The sequence below is a fragment of the Osmia bicornis genome, unplaced genomic scaffold (genome assembly GCF_907164935.1).
Source record: "Osmia bicornis bicornis unplaced genomic scaffold, iOsmBic2.1, whole genome shotgun sequence".
Classification (NCBI taxonomy): Eukaryota; Metazoa; Arthropoda; class Insecta; order Hymenoptera; family Megachilidae; genus Osmia; species Osmia bicornis.
In genome coordinates, this window is record NW_025791106.1 from 1 (window position 1) to 20252 (window position 20252).

The window sequence follows — 20252 nt, forward strand, 5'->3', positions numbered from 1 at the left end:
AGCCCCCCGTTCCAGCGAAACGTGACCACTGGGTTACGGTGTAATTGCTTGGGCACTCCGGGTTCGCTATCCGCACCCGACCGCCACGCAGCTTGGCCCCTGGAGAACTGAACGACGCTGCAGCCGCCTTTTCGCCTCTCCGACCCAGGCCTTATCGGCAAGGGAGGCCCTGCCAGGATCCGTAGATCCCACCGGCATCGCGCCGGGTCATCTGCGAGGCTACTTCGACAGCAGCAAACGCCCCCGTTTCAGTCGCCTTGTACGGCAGGCAGGGGTTACCGTGTCTGTATACTATCCCCCAGTCACAGGGGAGGTTTTGATGGGGTTTCCTTCCCTTGGTGTTTCGTCCGCGGGAGCTATTTTATTTCATTCCTACCCCCCATGCACTCCGAAAAGTGCATGGCGAGCATTCCCCAATCCGCCACCTGGGGACGCGCCACGTCGGGGTATCACCTCCCCGGCCAGCCGGTATACTTTCCCAGGTCCGCGGGTCCCCCTGAAACCTTTCTTTCTTTTTTTTTTGTTTCAGTTGGAAGAGGAAATGCGTTTGCGCACGATCGGGTTGGTTCCCCTTTTCGTCTATTCGGGTAGAGGGGACCGGGCAGTGTGGGACTCATGTGCGGCCCGAAGGGGTAGCCTGGCGCCCGTCAGGTGTGGGTAAACCTAAAGAGGCAGCGCCAGAAGGGGACAGCCTGGCAACCCAACCCTTAAGGGCTGATTTTAGCCCAAGAGTAGGCCACAGCTCTGAAGGGGCGACATAGACGGGCAGCCCAGAGTGGGCACTAACGTGGGCTGCCGGCACCTTTTCACTCGTTAGATTTCATAAAGGAATACCAGCGTATAGCCACAACGACGCTTCGGCACTTCAACGCATTTCGCGTTATTGCGGCCGCCCGCAAAAACGCCATGCGCTAGGCTCATGGGGCATCTGCGGATCCACGTCGTTGCACCTCCGATCCAGCGGTAGGACATTTTCAACCTGTACGGTAAGGCACAGGATTTTTCTTCGGCCACGACCAGGAACCGAAGTAAGCCCATTCCGGGTGGTCGCGCCATGTGTTCACCTGCCAGGGCAGGAACTTGCTCTTCGACATGGCAAGGAACCGGGACATCGTATCTCCACGGCTGACCGTGTCCATCTTCGTCCGCCATGGTTGGTTGATAATGATGATGTGGCTTATCCTAGATGTCATCACGCCCACCTGACGTTCCACGAGGAAAGGCCATTTTTCTTCAGCAACGATCGGCACCGGAGCTCCTGCTCAACGGGTGGTCGCGGCCATGTGTTCACCTGTTTTAACAGGGCTTCCTCTTCAGCACAGCCAGGGTCCGGGGCGAGTACTTTCCCCGGTTGACTGTGCCACATCTTGGTAGGCTGCAATCCTGGATGACCTGTTCCATACATACATTACACAGACACACACACACGCTTATGACAAGCATAGCGCTTCGAGTAGCGCTTCGAATGCCCCACATATGCAACGATAAATAATGAATACATAATGAGTAAAGAATAAATGAAAAAATAAATGAATAAATGAATGAGTGAATGAATAAATAAATAATGAATAATGAATAGGAATTAATCAGCACATGAAGCCCTTGAATAGAATAGAGGAGCCCATATACTCAATAACAGCTGTCATCATAAGCATACTAAAACTGGTTAAATCAAATCACAAATACAACGGGAAATAAATATATATATGCATCTAATGCATCTAATGCAATAGAGCAGTTGATGAATAGTTAACAGTAAAAGAAATAGTAAGCAATATGAGAACGTGAGAAACTGTGAAGTAAACATAAGTAGTATTGCACGCAAGCAGGCAAGCGAGCATATGTGAACTGGACATAAGCAAATGACCCACAAAACCTCCAAAACCTAAAACGTCAAACATACATACATACAGCCGAGCAGCCAAATAGCAGAAGAGGAATATTTAACATTCAACACTAGCGCACAATATAATCACATAAAATTAAACTCAAGATAAACCATAAATTTGAGATGAAATAAACCAAGGATGTGAACCGTAAAGTAAAATAAAGTCGCCAGACAGATAGCAAATAGCAAGCCAGCCATGAGAGAAGAGAAGCAAACATAACATAACATAGAATGCTAGTAATTATTATCAGAGGTAACGGTTAATAATGTACCGTATAAAATATATAATATAGGGTATAACCAGAAAGTAAGCTGGGAAGAAAATAAATAGGTGAGCGTAATGTAATACTAATAATTGAAACCATTCATTGAAACTATTAAGTTACTTAAATTTACTTGCAGGAACATTTACGCGACCACAACCTCAACGTAGTTGGCAAGCGAACATGATGGAGTACAACCAATGATCAAATGAAGGCAATAAAAAACAATTAGAAATTATTGCGAGCAAATCATCAATAAAGATAAGTAGCAACATATACCTCATAATGAGAATAATAGGAAGAGACAGAACTGTTAACATCAGAAATTAACCATAGTATTAAATGTAAAATGTAACATAATCCTAGTCTATTTGCAGGAAGCCCTAACGCCAGCCAATGGAAGTGGAGGTAGAGTGTAATTAACGGATAACAGGAGGAGAGAATACCCATCTCATATAATATGGGGAGCACATGAGACCTAAATCGGCATAAACCATAAGGCAGATCAAACAATTCAAATAGTTATAAATTGAGTAGATTAGATTGTTACTGGATTATAATACCGCTCCGATAAGTATGGTATTAATATTAATACTGATACAGGTAAGTCGATGCAATACAGCGCGTGGTGAAAACTAATCAATAATAAACAATCAATAATAAACCCCACATACAACCATATTACTACTAAATCATAATATAAAGGTACAAGAAAACTAAACTACACTACAATAGATCAAAATTACTATGAACATATGTGTATATATAATATGTAACGAAAACACTCCAAATATAATCAATTTAATAAGTATACCGATGTAGATAATTAATTAAACTCCTCATACCATAGTCAGTTTAAATGATGCAGTTCCATTAAACTCCCTTTAATACCAATTAATAGAAAAGGCATATAGGTGCTAAACCAAGCCAGACACTCCTATAAGAAAGTCATATGAGATCCACGTGTCAAGAAATTCAAAGAATTTATGGAACCATAACGCATATATGTATGTATAGAAAACCATAAAGACATTGTATCATGCAGGACGGACTACCGCAGCGTATACCTCCCTGAGCACCAGCCGTATTAACCAATACTGAACTAACACTTTCCAAATCAGAATCAAAATCAGAATCAGAATTGTAATTAAGAAAGGGTAATTAATGTACAAAAGATTGCACAAAGTACCGTAAGTATTCAAAATACACAGATTCACAACTGTCACAGCTGCACTAGAATTGAATTAAACATAGTATGCAAAACATTAACCTGAGGGGGGGTACGAAGAGCTACAAAAGAGCAGAGAATAATATTGTTGCGACGGCGAGAAGTTCCCGCTCTTTCGACGCATCGACCGCTTCTTGATGTATCGAAAGAGCCATCGACTGCCCCGTCCGAAGCTGTCGTCGAGTCATAACGTGAAGCTATCCCTTGTTTCGAGCGGAAACACGTCACCGGATGCTTGAGGTCTCTTAGACAACCGCGCGTCTTTTTAAATATCAGATTGTATCGGGAAGCCGAACTGTACGGATCTATTGCAAAACCAATTGTGTAATTGAAATATAGACAGTCTAGTTTGCTCCTGGTGTATTCATTTAACTATGGAAAGCGCGAGCTCCACTCCCCGGCGCAACAATATTATAGGAACATGGAACGTAAAACGTAACACTCAATTGAAGAAGAAGTCACTGAAACATGTCAAGTGACCAAGAATAAAAATAAGAAAAGAATAAGGATAGTGAATAGTGAACGGCGAACAATAAACCAATGTCGTTACACGTCATTCATATCTAAATTGCTAAAGGATATATAATACATCTTATAGTCTACAATTAATTGACAATGCCTGGGAGCCCAAACAACCCTCGAAAGCTTAGAAACAATGCATGATACTACAAGAGGAACTAAGGAGCTAAGAACTAAGAAACAAGAAACCAGAATCAGAATCAAACCCACCCTTAAAATATGCAAAGGGATTATAAACGCAATATACGCATATAATATAAACTCATTAATCCATCCAATCCAGATAGACTCTTCTAAATTCCATAATACAAGACCCATTAAACTAAGTCAAATAAATGTAACCGCAAATATAATCGCATATACAATCATCACAGATATAACCATAGCTATAATCACAGCAGGTAAAATAAAGCAGACACATATTAATAATCTGTATCAAGTAATTTAATTCAGTGCAATTCGATATGCGATATGCCATTGTTAATTACTCCGTACATTTACTTACTCAATTATAATAATATAATGGAATAGAAAGTTAGGAAGTTATATAATAATAATGCAATACAATACAATTTAATACAGAATACTGGTTTAGCAGTTTAGATATGAATGACGTGTAACGACATTGGTTTATTGGTTTATTGGTTTATTGTGCGCCGTTCACTATTCACTATCCTTATTCTTTTCTTATTTTTATTCTTGGTCACTTGACATGTTTCAGTGACTTCTTCTTCAATTGAGTGTTACGTTTTACGTTCCATGTTCCTATAATATTATTCTCTGCTCTTTTGTAGCTCTTCGTACCCCCCCTCAGGTTAATGTTTTGCATACTATGTTTAATTCAATTCTAGTGCAGCTGTGACAGTTGTGAATCTGTGTATTTTGAATACTTACGGTACTTTATGCAATCTTTTGTACATTAATTACCCTTTCTTAATTACAATTCTGATTCTGATTTTGATTCTGATTTGGAAAGTGTTAGTTCAGTATTGGTTAATACGGCTGGTGCTCAGGGAGGTATACGCTGCGGTAGTCCGTCCTGCATGATACAATGTCTTTATGGTTTTCTATACATACATATATGCGTTATGGTTCCATAAATTCTTTGAATTTCTTGACACGTGGATCTCATATGACTTTCTTATAGGAGTGTCTGGCTTGGTTTAGCACCTATATGCCTTTTCTATTAATTGGTATTAAAGGGAGTTTAATGGAACTGCATCATTTAAACTGACTATGGTATGAGGAGTTTAATTAATTATCTACATCGGTATACTTATTAAATTGATTATATTTGGAGTGTTTTCGTTACATATTATATATACACATATGTTCATAGTAATTTTGATCTATTGTAGTGTAGTTTAGTTTTCTTGTACCTTTATATTATGATTTAGTAGTAATATGGTTGTATGTGGGGTTTATTATTGATTGTTTATTATTGATTAGTTTTCACCACGCGCTGTATTGCATCGACTTACCTGTATCAGTATTAATATTAATACCATACTTATCGGAGCGGTATTATAATCCAGTAACAATCTAATCTACTCAATTTATAACTATTTGAATTGTTTGATCTGCCTTATGGTTTATGCCGATTTAGGTCTCATGTGCTCCCCATATTATATGAGATGGGTATTCTCTCCTCCTGTTATCCGTTAATTACACTCTACCTCCACTTCCATTGGCTGGCGTTAGGGCTTCCTGCAAATAGACTAGGATTATGTTACATTTTACATTTAATACTATGGTTAATTTCTGATGTTAACAGTTCTGTCTCTTCCTATTATTCTCATTATGAGGTATATGTTGCTACTTATCTTTATTGATGATTTGCTCGCAATAATTTCTAATTGTTTTTTATTGCCTTCATTTGATCATTGGTTGTACTCCATCATGTTCGCTTGCCAACTACGTTGAGGTTGTGGTCGCGTAAATGTTCCTGCAAGTAAATTTAAGTAACTTAATAGTTTCAATGAATGGTTTCAATTATTAGTATTACATTACGCTCACCTATTTATTTTCTTCCCAGCTTACTTTCTGGTTATACCCTATATTATATATTTTATACGGTACATTATTAACCGTTACCTCTGATAATAATTACTAGCATTCTATGTTATGTTATGTTTGCTTCTCTTCTCTCATGGCTGGCTTGCTATTTGCTATCTGTCTGGCGACTTTATTTTACTTTACGGTTCACATCCTTGGTTTATTTCATCTCAAATTTATGGTTTATCTTGAGTTTAATTTTATGTGATTATATTGTGCGCTAGTGTTGAATGTTAAATATTCCTCTTCTGCTATTTGGCTGCTCGGCTGTATGTATGTATGTTTGACGTTTTAGGTTTTGGAGGTTTTGTGGGTCATTTGCTTATGTCCAGTTCACATATGCTCGCTTGCCTGCTTGCGTGCAATACTACTTATGTTTACTTCACAGTTTCTCACGTTCTCATATTGCTTACTATTTCTTTTACTGTTAACTATTCATCAACTGCTCTATTGCATTAGATGCATTAGATGCATATATATATTTATTTCCCGTTGTATTTGTGATTTGATTTAACCAGTTTTAGTATGCTTATGATGACAGCTGTTATTGAGTATATGGGCTCCTCTATTCTATTCAAGGGCTTCATGTGCTGATTAATTCCTATTCATTATTCATTATTTACTTATTCATTCACTCATTCATTTATTCATTTATTTATTCATTTATTCTTTACTCATTAATTATTCATTATTTATCGTTGCATACTTGGGGCATTCGAAGCGCTACTCGAAGCACTATGCTTGCCATGAGCGTGTGTGTGTGTCTGTAAAGTATGTATGGGACAGGTCATCGAGGATTGCAGCCTACCAAGATGTGGCACAGTCAACCGGGGAAAGGACTCGCCCCGGACCCTGGCTGTGCTGAAGAGGAAGCCCTGTTAAAACAGGTGAACACATGGCGCGACCACCCGTTGAGCAGGAGCTCCGGTGCCGATCGTTGCTGAAGAAAAATGGCCTTTCCTCGTGGAACGTCAGGTGGGCGTGATGACATCTAGGATAAGCCACATCATCATTATCAACCAACCATGGTGGACGAAGATGGACACGGTCAGCCGTAGAGATACGATATCCCGGTTCCTGGCCGTGTCGAAGAGCAAGCTCCTGCCCTGGCAGGTGAACACATGACGCGACCACCCGGAATGGGCTTACTTCGGTTCCTGGTCGTGGCCGAAGAAAAATCCTGTGCCTTACCGTACAGGTTGAAAATGTCCTACCGCTGGATCGGAGGGGCAACGGCATGGATCCGCAGATGCCCCATGTGCCTAGCGCATGGCGTTTTTGCGGGCGGCCGCAATAACGCGAAATGCGCTGAAGTGCCGAAGCGTCGTTGTGGCTATACGCTGGTATTCCTTTATGAATGCTAACGAGTGAGAAGGTGCCGGCGGCCCACGTTAGGGGAGACGTTGTAGTGGGTAGTATGTCCAGCCTCGGGAGTGCCCACTCTGGGCTGCCCGTCTAGGTCGCCCTTTCAGGGCTGTGGCCTACTCTTGGGCTAAACTCAACCCTTAAGGGTTGGGTTGCCAGGTTGCCCCCTTCTGGCGTTGCCTCTTTGGGTTTGCCCTCTCCTCACGGGCGCCAGGCTGCCCCTTCAGGGCGGACATGAGTCCCACACTGCCCGGGTCCCCTCTAGCCGAATAGACGAAAAGGGGAACCAACCCGCGCGTGCGCAAACGCATTTCCTCTTCCAACTGAACCAAAAAAAAAAAAAGTGGCGCGTCTCCAGGTGGCGGATAGGGGAATGCTGGCCATGCACTTTTCGGAGTGCATGCAGGGTAGGAGTGAAATAAAATAGCTCCCGCGGACCAAACTCCAAGGGAAGGAAAACCCATCAAAACCTCCACTGTGACTGCGGCATAGAATACAGACACGGTAAACCCTGCCTGTCGTACAAGGCGACTGAAACGGGGGCGTTTGCTGCTGTCGAAGTAGCCTCGCAGATAACCCGGCGCGATGCCGGTGGGATCTACGGATCCTGGCAGGGCCTCCCTTGCCGGTAAGGCCTGGGTCGGAGAGGCGAAAAGGCGGCTGCAGCGTCGTTCAGTTCTCCAGGGGCCAGGCTGCGTGGCAGTCTGGCGCGGGTAGCGAACCCGGAGTGCCCTAGCAATTATACCGTAATCCAGTGGTCACGTTTCGCTGGAACGGGAGGCTTGCCTTAACCGACCGGCCTGCGAGGATGACAATCTCTTCAAAAATCCCTAGCCCCAAGCTGCGGCACCCGGTGAGGAGGGCGCCCCTGGAGTTAGCACCAGAGGTGGCTGGTGGGTGCACCAGTCTCTAGCGACCAACCACGGGTGTATCTGCCTTACCCAGGTAAGGCGGCTCTGCCTGGGAGGACCTAGGATCCGACCTTCTCCTGGGACGAACATGGAAAAGTCTACAAACCAAAAACAAAACGCAGGACGGGACGAAACGATGACAAACCAGGCAAGGGAACCTGACACGGTCAGGTCAGCGAGGGATGAGGAGACGGCGCAGCCGGGGCCCAGGAGGGCCGCGGCTCCCGCTCGGTCCAGAAGGGCGCGAGCCATGTCGGCGGGATCCACCAGGGGCAGCAGGGCTCCTGCTGCTGCCTCTGACAGGGGATTCTGGCGACAGCCGGTTGACAGCGAGGAGGAGTCGGATGGGTCGGTGATCGCGGTGCCACCCACGACCCCCAGCACCTCGGCTGTGGCAAAGAGGGGACGCCCCTATACATCGGGGGACTACGTGGCCCTTGCCGCGAAGAAAGAAGAATTGCTGCGTCTACAGCGGGAGGAGATGGAGCTCCAGGCAACTAGGGAGTTGCTGGACGTCGGCGCGGTCCCCCGCCAGCCAAGCCGGTCGGCCCTGAAGCTGAGGGAGGCGGAGGAAATCGCGCTGGTGGTGCGCCAACTCCCCTCGCCAGACCTTGTGGCGCGCGCCGTAATGGTCGACAAGATCGCGGGGTGCTCCAAAAACCTCAAGGGCACGTGTGTCCGTGCCCTCAGGGAGGCATCCCGCGAAGTGGAGGCGGTCGTAAACGAGCTGGGGCTGAGGGCCGCGCGGCAACGCGACGACCGCGAAACGGAGGAGCACAGGGCCCAATTACAGCTCCGCGACGCCAAAATAGCATCACAACTGGAGGAGATTGTGACGTTGGGGCGGTAGCTGGGGGCTCTCCCCTGGCACCTGGAAGGCGTCGCGGCCGGCGTCCCCGCTGGAGCAGGAGGCCCGGCCGAAGAGGAGCTGTCGGAGGGCTACCACGTTGGAGGAGACGGAGGACCCCGCCCCGGTGCGTTCACCCTCGCCTGCCGCGACCGCAGGGGGGCGGGCCGTGGAAGACCCCACCGAGCACGTGGCCCCGGCCGCCAAGGGGGGGGCGGGGCGTCGGGGACGGCCGCGCTCATGGATGGCATCGCTGCCCTCGTCGCGCGGAGCGTGGTCGACCTCCGGCGGGAGCTCGTCGGGGAGCGGGCTCGCCGGGTGCACCCCTCCTGCCACCTCTGAACGGCAGGGGAACGGGCAGAGGCAACAGCGCGGGGATCCCACGACATCCGGGGGAACACCGCAGCCCCAGAAAAAGGGTTCGAGGGCGGCTGGGACTCGCGCGCTTTCCCGCCCTACGGCCTCCTCCGGCTCGTTCGTTGCCGACAGGATGGCAAAAATCCAGGAGGACCACCGCCAGGAGACCGAGGTGTGGTCCAAGGTGATAGGCCGCAAAGCCAAGAAGGCAGAGGCGGCGAAGAAGAAGGGTGTGGCGCCGGCTACACGAAAGGAGGGAAGCGCGGGGGGCAAGGCAACAAAGGAGGCCACAAAGAAGCCCCGCCTCGTCCGCCCACCCAAAACCTTGGTGGTCACGCTAACGGTCGCGCCCGGGGCGAAGACCACTTGCTGTGAGGCCATGATCAGGGCCAGGCAGGAGGTCGACATCACGGAGATCGGCATCACCGATCTCCGGCCCAGGCGTGCGATCTCAAGGACGAGACCGCCGGGACGGAGAGGGCGGCAAAAGCGGCGGCCCTGGCTAGCCGCCTCCTCGGCCTGCCCAGCCTTAACGCGTGCCCAGTTAAGATGGGGAGATCCGCCTCATCGGGCTAGACGATTTGGTCACCCGGGAGGAGGTAGCAGCGGCGGTGGCAACCGGAGGAGCCTGCACCGCGGAGGAGGTCAAGGGGGGATATTCGCGCCCCACCCCGTGGCCTGGGGAGGGTCTGGGTGTGGTGCCCGCTCACCGCAGCCAACAAGGTCGTCGACGCGGGGAGGCTGAGGGTCGGTTGGTCCGTAGCACGGATCGAGACCCTGGGGGCTCGCCCCCTGCAGTGCTACGGCTGCCTGGAGACTGGACATGTCACGCAGCGGTGTCCCTGCGGGGTCGATCGTTCGGATCGCTGCTTCAACTGCGGCGATCTGGACCATCGAGCCAGTGGCTGTACGGCCCCGCCGCGGTGCCCCCTGTGCACCGATTCAGGGCGGCCCGCGGGGCACAGGATGGGGACCAGAGGATGCCCGTCGGTCTCCGCGAAGAAAGGGCGGAAGAAGTCCGCCAAAAAGTCGAGCGCGAAGCAGTCCCCGGCTGCATCGCCCACTGGGGTAGCGGGCCCCAGCAACGCATGAGCAGCTGTGGAAGGAGCGGTGGAGCCGGCGCGCAATGGGGCCTAAGAGTCCTTTCCTGCAGGCCAACATCAACCACTCGGCCGGGGCGCAGGACCTTTTGCTACAAACCCTGGCCGAGTGGCAGATTGAGGTTGCGGTGGTGTCGGAGCCGTACCGCGAACTGGACCGACCCAACTGGTTCGGCGATGCGGCGGGCTCCGCCGCCATCGTCCTGGGGGGTCGGCACGTCCCCCCGCCCGCCGATGTCTTAGCACGGGGGCGGGGTTTCGTGGCCGTTGACTGGGTGGGCTTAGCAGTGGTGGGCATGTACGCGCCGCCCAGCTGGTCCCTGGAGCGGTTAGAGGAGTTCCTGGACCGGTTGAGGAGCGTCGTGGTTAGCTCCCACACCCGGCCGACGTTGGTCCTCGGGGATTTCAACTCCAAGGCCGAAGCCTGGGGTTCCCCGAGGACCGACGCGAGAGGAGGGGCGGTACTGCTCTGGGCGGCTGGCGCGGGGCTTCTGCTCCTGAACAGGGGCTCCGCCAGCACCTGCGTTCGCGCTCAGGGGGAATCCATTTTGGATCTGGGCTGGGCGTCCCCTGTGGCCGGGCGCATGGTACAAAATTGGAGGGTAGCGGCGCGGGAGACGCTGAGTGATCATCTATACATCACCTTCGGCTACTCCCTCCCCGCTGCTCCCCGGCCGGCGCGTGGCCCGCCACTGCGTCTGGCTGGGTGCTGAGGAGGCTGGACAAGGACATGCTGATGGCCGCAGCCCTTGCCGTGTCCTGGCCAACTCTTCCGGCCGGGCCAGTCGTGGACGTTGAGGGGGAGGCCAAGTGGTTCCGGGAGGCGATGACCGCAATATACGACACCGCCATGCCCCGGGCCCCGCGCCTGCCCCCCCGGAGGGCGGTGTACTGGTGGTTGGGCGACATTGCGGATCTCCGATCCGAGTGTCAGCACGCCCGGCGCCAATGGAAGCGCGCCCGAAGCGCTCGAGTCCGCGACCCGGCGAGGGAGGATCTGCTGAGGGGCACATACCAGGTCTTCGTGGTAGCCCTGAGGCAGGCCATCAGGGACGCGGAATCCCGGGCGTGGGAGGAGCTCCAGGGCTCTCTGGACGAGGACCCGTGGGTGCGCCCTTACCGGATAGTCATGGGCAAGCTCCGCGCACGGGCGCCCCCGGTCTCGGAGAGCCTGGACCCCCAGCTGCTGACGCGGGTAATAGACACCCTCTTCCCCCGTTCCGGGGGAACGTCGCACCCGCACCACCAGCAAGGGCCGGCGAAGCCCGTCGCCTGGTCCGCCGACCTGGGGGTCACAGAGGAGGAGCTGGACGATGCCGTCAGAAGGCTCGGGGCCTAGCACACCGCCCCGGGCCCGGACGGCATCCCCGGCCGCGCCTGCGTTATCGCGTCCGGCATCCTAGGTCTGAGGCTGTGCCGCCTCTTCAGCGCCGCTTTGGAGCAGAGGGTGTTCCCCTCGATTTGGAAGGAGGGGCGGCTGCTCCTCCCCCGAAAGGACGGACGGCCCGCAGATTCTCCCTCTGCGTACCGGCCCATTGTGCTGTTGGACGAGGTGGGAAAGCTATTCGAGCGTGTCATCGCAAACTGCCTCGTCCACCACCTGTCGAGCGTTGGCCCCGATCTGGCCGACATCCAGGTCGGATTTCGCAAGGGTCGCAGCACCATCGACGCTATCCAGCGGGTGCGCACCCTCGCCGAGCCGGCGTCGTCCCGGGGTGGGGTGGCGCTGGGCGTCTCCTTGGACGTTACAAACGCGTTCAACACCCTGCCCCATGGGACGATACGGGGGGCGCTGTTTCACCACAACGTCCCCCCGTATCTGCAGAGGATCATCGGGGCCTTCCTGGATGGCAGAGGGATACTGTACACGGGCCGAGACGGTACGCAGCACTGGAGGGAGGTCGACTGCGGAGTGCCCCAGGGGTCCAAACTGGGCCCCCCCTTATGGAACGTGGGGTACAACACGGCGCTGCGGGTGATCATCTCGCCCGGGGTGTGGGCCACGGTATTCGCAAATGACTACTACCTGCTGGCCACCAGGCGGGACTGGTTGAGGACCTGCCGCCGTGCCGAGGTGGGGGTCGCCATCGTGCGAAGAGTGATCCGGGCGCTGGGTCTGGCGCAGGCTCCTCACAAGACCGAGGCCATGTGGTTCTTCGAGCCTCGGCGTGGCGTAGCCCCTCCGGCCCAGCTCTGGCTCGAGGTCGACGGGTGCCGGATCGTGATCGGCCGGGGTCTTCGATACCTCGGTCTGTATCTCGACAGCCACTGGCGGTTCGATGTTCACTTCGACCGCCTGGCTCCCCGATTAGAACAGGTGGCGACCAATCTTGGCCGCCTGTTGCCCAACCTCGGGGGGCCGAGAGTGAGGGTTCGCCGCCTATACGTGGGAATCGTCCGGTCCATAGCCCTATTCGGGACTCCGATGTGGGCCGGCGATCTGGCGGTCAGCAGGCACAGTTGCACTCTGCTGCGGCGAGTGGAGCGCCGGCTGGCCATCAGGATCGTGCGGGGCTACTGCACGACATCCTACGAGGGAGCGATGGTCCTGGCGGGTCTCATCCGACTCCGGTACCAGGCGGAGGTCGAATCCAGTACATACTGGTATTCGCGAGCCCTCCGCCAGGCCGAGGAGGACCCGCCGGGGAGGAACACCGGAGCCAGGCCCGACTGGTCGCAGCGGAAAGGTGGCAGAGATCCCTAACAGTGGGGGCTGCCGCCGGTACCCGCGCCGTCGGGGCGGTTCTGCCGATGACATCGGAGTGGCGGGACCGCGGCCACGGCGCCCCGTCGTTCCGGGTCACACAGGTGCTCTGCGGACACGGGGTGTTCGGGGAGTTCCTGTGCCGGAGGAACAGGGAATGGACCCCCCACTGTTGGCTCTGCGGGGCGGCGCAGGCCGCCGCACAGCACAGGCTGGCGGAGTTCCCGGTGTTTGCGGTGGCCCGCCACGCCCTGAAGGCAGAAATAGGGGAGGATCTCTCGCCGGCAGGCGTCGTGAGACAGATGCTTGCCGGCGAGACAGAATGGAGGGCCGTGCGGGGGAGCGATGGCAGTTTTCGCTATTTGCCCCCTCGGCGCGACGGATGCGGGACGGGGTAGTGAAGCGGGAGGGCCCGCGTGCCTCGGGCCCGCGTTCCTCGGGAGATTTCACGGGGGGTGTTTCTTGTGGGGGTGGCAGGGTTCGCGGTGTACCCTCCCGCCCCGAACGAAATGAGCCCGGACCCCGGTCGGACCCGGGGGCGGGCCGGTGGGGACCCCGTTCTCAATCGGGGGCCCCTCTCCGACCGCCTCTGGGTGGCCGGGTGACTCCGGGCGGAGAGTAGCGTCTCCCTCCCAGGCTGGGAGTGGCGCTGGCCCCCCAGGGAGGGGGGGGCAGCGGAGCCGAGGGAGTCCCCCTGGAGGGTGGCCGGCTACGGCTCAGGAAGCCGCCGGAGCGAAGGACAGCGCCCGACCATCCTCGCGGGCGGGCGGGGGGTTGCTCCTCCCCGTAGCCTGTGAGGAGATCGAGGCGCGGGGACTGCAGGCGGTACGGGCTGGGGGGCCCGGCCGCCAATGCACGCAGTTCCCCCGCGATGGAGCCGGCACCGGCTGCTATCCCTGGTGCCGGCTGGGGGAGTTGTTACGCCCCCGGAGAGGGGCGCTTTTAGCTCACGGCGTGGGAGGCTCCGGAGTTATAGTAATCAGGTCCCGGAGCCTCTGCCATACGCCAGAGGAGGTCGCCGTGGGGTTTTCGTCAATAGGAATCTGACACTCCCCCGCTGCCCTCCCCCATGGGTGGCGGGGGGTCTTATGTAAGATTTCCCCACGAAAAAAAAAAAGGTAGGATTCCCGCTCGACGAGTCGAGAAGAGCGGACGTCTTTCGTGGTCGCTCCGTGGTTAGATTTTCAACGCGGTGGATAGCGGCTTAGTTATTCGCGTTTTTTCGTAAAATCATTTTTATTATGTGTTCGGAAGTGCTATTGTGTCGTTTTTTCATTAAATATTGTGTTAATTGATTGTTGAATAAGGAAAACGTGATGTGCGTGTTACGCGACATTTCGACGTCGTGTTTCCGGTGTTCGGGGTGTTAATTATAAACATTGGACATTATTTAAGGATAATTTTCGTAAATTGGAAACGATTCGCAGTGAAATTCCGCGTTTTTTGGAGCCATAGCTCCAAAACTACGCATCTGATCAAAAAATGTCGTACAACATAAATAGTAGGAAATTTAATTTCCTACAAAAAAGGTCTCTTAACATTTTGCGATAGCTCGCACCGCTTCCGACATATCTGCAGATGTACCTCAAGGAACGGGGCGTGACGCACATATTCCGAGATATTTCTTCTTCGGCTTGTTCTTCTTCTCCACAGCTGCGCTGGACGTGGCATTTACAGCTGGGAATAGTGAATACAGCTTCGAATAGTGCAGAGTTACCTCAAAGAAAGGGGCCACGGTGTTTCTGCATCTTCATAACGTGTGTACGTGTACGATTTCGCACTTCAAACTCGTACGAATATCTCGGTCGGTAACATGGATCGATAATTCCGTCTTCACCAAATACGTAAAAGTAATCGCTGCTGCGCTGTCTAACCACCGATCCGAGCGCTCGCCAATATTAAAACTCCTAAATTCGAACCGTTACGGCATTAATGCGAAAGCTATTGAGAGAGCGATTATCAAGCGACAGCAACGACCAGGAGCTTTATCTATACTCGAGTTTAGAGCATTTGTAATTTCAATTCAGTGCCTTGCACCGCGAAGTATGTGAATCGTGTAATCCCAAATGAAAACACAAGTGTGATTTTTGTAGTGCTACATTCACCGGCTCATTTTGTAAAAAATATAGGTTATACACAATTAGTGACCGCTAAGCTGTGTCGTTCATCTTCTCCTCGACGCCCACGTCTTTGAAAAGACGGAATCCACGCCTTTTCCGAAAACTCTAATTCTCGCCGAGAACGCATTATTTCTAATGTGGATATAGTAATAATGATATTGTTATTAAATGTACACTGATCTGTAGGAAGGTATCAGTATATTACATTATATCTAATGTAGATACACTAATAATGATACTGTTATTAAATGTACATTGATCTGTAGTAACGAACCAGTATATTACATTATATCGAATGTAGATATACTAATAATCTTGATGAGATTCGTTGGTGATCTGGAGCCTTTACCATGTGTCCCAATTCTTCGTACTCTTTCATGAACTCGACGTAGAGCTGGTTGTATGTTGAATCCTTGGAGAGTCGTCGCAACGTGCTTTGTAGACATCTTTGAGCAATCTTGTGTGAATTGCCTATGAGCGATGCTGGTGCCTTGAGTGGAATGCGAACGATGTACCTTCCAGTGTGATCACGAGTGTGAGTCGCACAGAAATGTGATTCGCATTCTTCTTCCTCCGGAGTGAGCGTGCTTGGAGTATCCATTGGTGATTCCTCTTGAACCCAGAATTTGGTGAGCAGCTCTTGCAGATTGCTCTGGTCGTCTTGAGCAACTGCAAAATGTGAATAATGAGTATTTGCATGTGATTCGTTGACTGGGCCAATGACGAGCCATCCAAAAATGGAAAGTTGAGCAATTGGTGTTGTTGGTGAGCCCTTGATGATATTTGGCTTGATGATCCTTCCGTAGAAATCCGCTCCAATGATTAAATCGACTGGTCGTGGTGTCAAGAAATCATTGTCCGCCAACCTCAATTTTCTAATGTGAGGCCAATCCGGAGTTCTCATTGAGAACGATGGCAGGATTGTCGATACGGCTGTGAGCACGTGCGCCTGGATGCAGACAGTCTGTTGTGAATGCATTGATTGGAGTGTGACAGTGACCACACCCTTTGTTTCAGTTGATTTTGTTCCACCAACACCAATGATTGTGATGGATGATCTGTGTCTCCGAAGGTTGAGCAGACGGGTGAGTTCTTCGGAGATGAACGAGATTTCGGAACCTGGATCGATTAAGATGCGGATTTGGTGAGCTGTTGTTGAGGTGGTGAGCATAGCTTGAGCGGTTGCGAGGAGAGTTTTGTGATCTGATGCTTTGACGGCTGCACCGAGTTTCTACTCGGTGGTTTGAGCGGATGAGGAGGCTGATCTGGATGAGCCGGCTTGAACTGGAGCAGGTTTGGGCTCGCCTTCGTGTATCATGGTGTGGTGTTGCCCTCCACAGTGTTTGCACTTTTGAGCAGATTTGCACGAGCGGACGCTGTGCCTGCCCAAGCAGTTGTAGCACAGGCGCTTGCTTTCAACGCACTGCGCTCGCACCTTGGGCGTCATGCTCCTAAAGAGTGCGCATGCAACAATGTAATGTTGCCCTCCGCAACAATCGCAGCATTCGAAAGGCGATGGTCGCTCTAAGTCGGGCCTCTCGGGTGCCGTTCGGGTGTCTGTCGAGCTGGCGCTGCAGCTACTGCAGCGTGAGCTGGCCTTCGGAGCTGCGTGGGTTGAGCTGCTTGCCGCGCTGGTGCCGCTCTTGGTTGAACTGCCTTCGCCTGGTCCTCGCTTAGCGACTCCAAGGTCCTCACACGGGCGGTGACGAATTCCACCAGCGAGTCGAACCTTGGAAACTCAGTCGTCGCCCCGAGCGACGACTCCCACCTCTCCTTGGTCGTACGGTCCAGCTTGCGGCTAACCTGATGCACCAGCATACAGTCGCCTAGTGTTCCCGCATCCACCAAATTGAGCACCGCGTTTCTTGTTTCCAGCGCTGTTGAGATGAGCTGGCTCAGGCTCTTTGCTTGCTCGGCTGCCATGGTCGGCGGTCCAGCATGTAGTGACGCCAGTTGGTCTAAGTGCGCTTGGATGAGCCGGCGCTTGTTCTCATAGCGGCTCTTGAGCTGGGCGATGGCTGAATTGAGCGATGATCCGGTGAGCGATAGGTTCGATATGATCTTGAGCGGCTCTCCTCGCAGGCATCCCTTGAGGTAATAAAATTTCTGGACGTCGTCTAAGTCCTCTCTGTTGATCACTACAGACGTGAACAGATCGATGAAAGACGGCCAGTCTGTATAGCTGCCATTGAATTTAGGCAGTGCGATGTCAGGTAGCTTAGATTGAGCTGGCGTCTTGTTTGGTTGCTCTGTCTGTTGAACCGGTCGTTGAGCCGTGAGCCTGGCCATCTCCTTGGCGATCAGGGACTTAGCGTCGGAGTGAGCGTCCTGCATCTGCTCATGAAGTTCCTCGTTGAAGTATGGGTGATCCGTCATCGAGGAGGGCCACACCACCTCGAAGTAAGCGTGCTCTTTCCCAAATGCTTTCAGGGCCTCGTCGGCCTGCTGCTTCAGGTCGTCGAGCTCTTCCTTCGAGAGCTGGCCCGAATTCTCGTGAAGCTTAGTGAGCAGACGCCTCATTGAGCGGAGCCGTCCCTGCTGCGTCTTGACCTTGAGCTGCAGATCAACAGGCAGAGAGGAAGGTGCACTGGCGCGTGTCGCATGTTGATGCGGCGACGGTGTTCGGCGCGCTGGTTCCGTCGCAGCCAGAGCGGGAGATGAGCGGCCTGATGCGCCTTTTTCCGGCACCTCTAGCGACTCCTTGGAGCTGTTCATCTCACTCCATTTTTCTGAGGGCTTCGTTTGATGAGCCATCGTTGATCAAGGGTGAGCGAGTTGGTGAGCGTTCGTTGAGCGGTAGTCTTCTTTATCGACTGCGGGTGATTCGTCTGAGCGCCACCTGGTGAGGTGGCGAAAGTGTCAGTGAAATTTGAATGGAGGAGAGAAGAGAAGATGGCCGACCACCGAAAACCGTTACGAACACGAGACAAAGACTTGAGACGAACAATGATTAATGAGCAATTTTGTGAAAACCGAGTCCAGCAAGGGCGCAATCCGGCTCGAAGGACCAAATGTTCAGGAATGATGGAAATCCTGGATGGATTGCGCTGGGAAAGAATTTTACACTTACTGGTTCGGGTTTCACAAATTGATTTATTTGAGTCAATTCTAAAATGAAATGAACACGCTGATCTGACAATTAGTGTGAGCAAACAATACAAATGTGTGATCGTTGCGATGATCCGCCTTGAATTTTACACGTGAGAAAATGAACCGGCTGAATGAGTTTCAATTACAATGATTCGTCGTGAAGCATGATTTTACATAGATTGAAACACATCGATTATTGAGTTTCTCTGTCACCTGCGTGGTGTTACATGAGCAATGCTCTTACAATTTGCAAGCAGCGAGCTTGTAAGCGCCGTTAATTCTATTAATTCGGCCCGCTGCTGTGATGGTGCCCGTGATCTCGTGCGTGATCGACACGTGGTTGGCGGCTCACGTGTTCAATGAATTTATTGTAAATGATCGGTACCTTTCGCAATCCTGCGGCTTTGCACGATAGCTGCTGATTCCTGAGGTCGGTTTGAGCGTCGATGATCAAATTCTGAGCGATGATTTGCACTTGAGCACACTTAACTGATCAGAATTAGTGAACACGTGGTTTGCTGTGGTGATCGTTGATCAATAATGGCGGCGTTGCGCGCGAGTCGGCGAGAAGACCCCTGCTCACGCGTTACCTAGATGGGCAACTCCCGATCGATAAATCGATCGACCGTGAGCGCCATCATGGCTGAGCGGATTCTCAAACAATATCTAATGCAGATACAGTAATAATGACACTGTTATTTAATGTATATTACATATCTAACGCAGATATAGTAATAATTATATTGTTACTAAGTGTACATTGATCTATAGGAAGGTATCTGTATATTACATTACGTCTGATGCAGATATACTAATAATGATATTGTTATTAAATGTACATTGATCTGTATGAAGTAATCAGTATATTACATTATTTCTAACGTAGATATAGTAATAATGACATTCTTATCTTTATATATATATTTCTTCTGTGCGTGTGTATGAGACTGAACTACTCCTAAACATTTTTTGATCAGATGCGCAGTTTTCGAGATATATCGAGATATTAAAAAGTTCCGAAGCCGCAACCAACATTGTAAGGATGATGAGACACTGTGGCCCCTTTCTTTGAGGTAACTCTGCACCATTCTAAGCTATATTCACTATTCCGAGCTGTAGATGCCACTTCCAGCGCAGCTGTGCAGAAGAAGAACAAGAGGAAGAAGAAATATCTCGGAAACGGTGCGAGATATGGCAAAATGTTAAGAGACCTTTTTTGTAGGAAATTAAATTTGTTTTTAAAGTAGGAACTTTTAAAATACTCGATATATCTCGAAAACCACGCATCTGATCAAAAAATCTCATACAACATAAATAGTAGGAAATTTAATTTCCTACAAAATAGGTCTCTTAACATTTTGCCATAGCTCGCACCGTTTCCGAGATATTTGCAGGTTTACCTCAAGTAACGGGGCGTCACGCACATATTCCGAGATATTTCTTCTTCTTCTTGTTCTTCTTCTGCACAGCTGCGCTAGAAGTGGCATTTACAGCTCGGAATAGTGAATACAGCTTATAATAGTGCACCTCAGACGATTTCTTGCTAGATTCCTCTTCAGATGAGGGACAGCCTGCGAGCCTGACAGGCATGGAAGAATCCCCCCAGGCTGCTCCCCTCACGGTAAAGCGTGAACCGCCCTCGGTTATTAAAACGATTGCAAGATTCTTACATACGAGCGCGCGTGTCAAATTAGACACTGCGCGTCGTACCATGAAACCCAAAGTCGTTTTACTGGTTACGGATTCACTTGAAACATCCGGTTTCGAACTAGAACCTGCGATTGTCAAACGAAAGGTAGGAAGGC

General features: G+C 51.2%; 1 protein-coding gene across 1 annotated transcript; it reads right to left on the reverse strand.

Moving 5' to 3' along the window:
• Positions 1-15706: 15706 nt before the first annotated feature.
• Positions 15707-16528, reverse strand: LOC123988714 (the record flags this gene model as incomplete). The annotated part of the gene is made up of 1 exon (XM_046289465.1): positions 15707-16528. A coding segment is annotated over exon 1 (822 nt), but the record flags the coding sequence as incomplete, so codon positions are not given.
• Positions 16529-20252: the final 3724 nt, after the last annotated feature.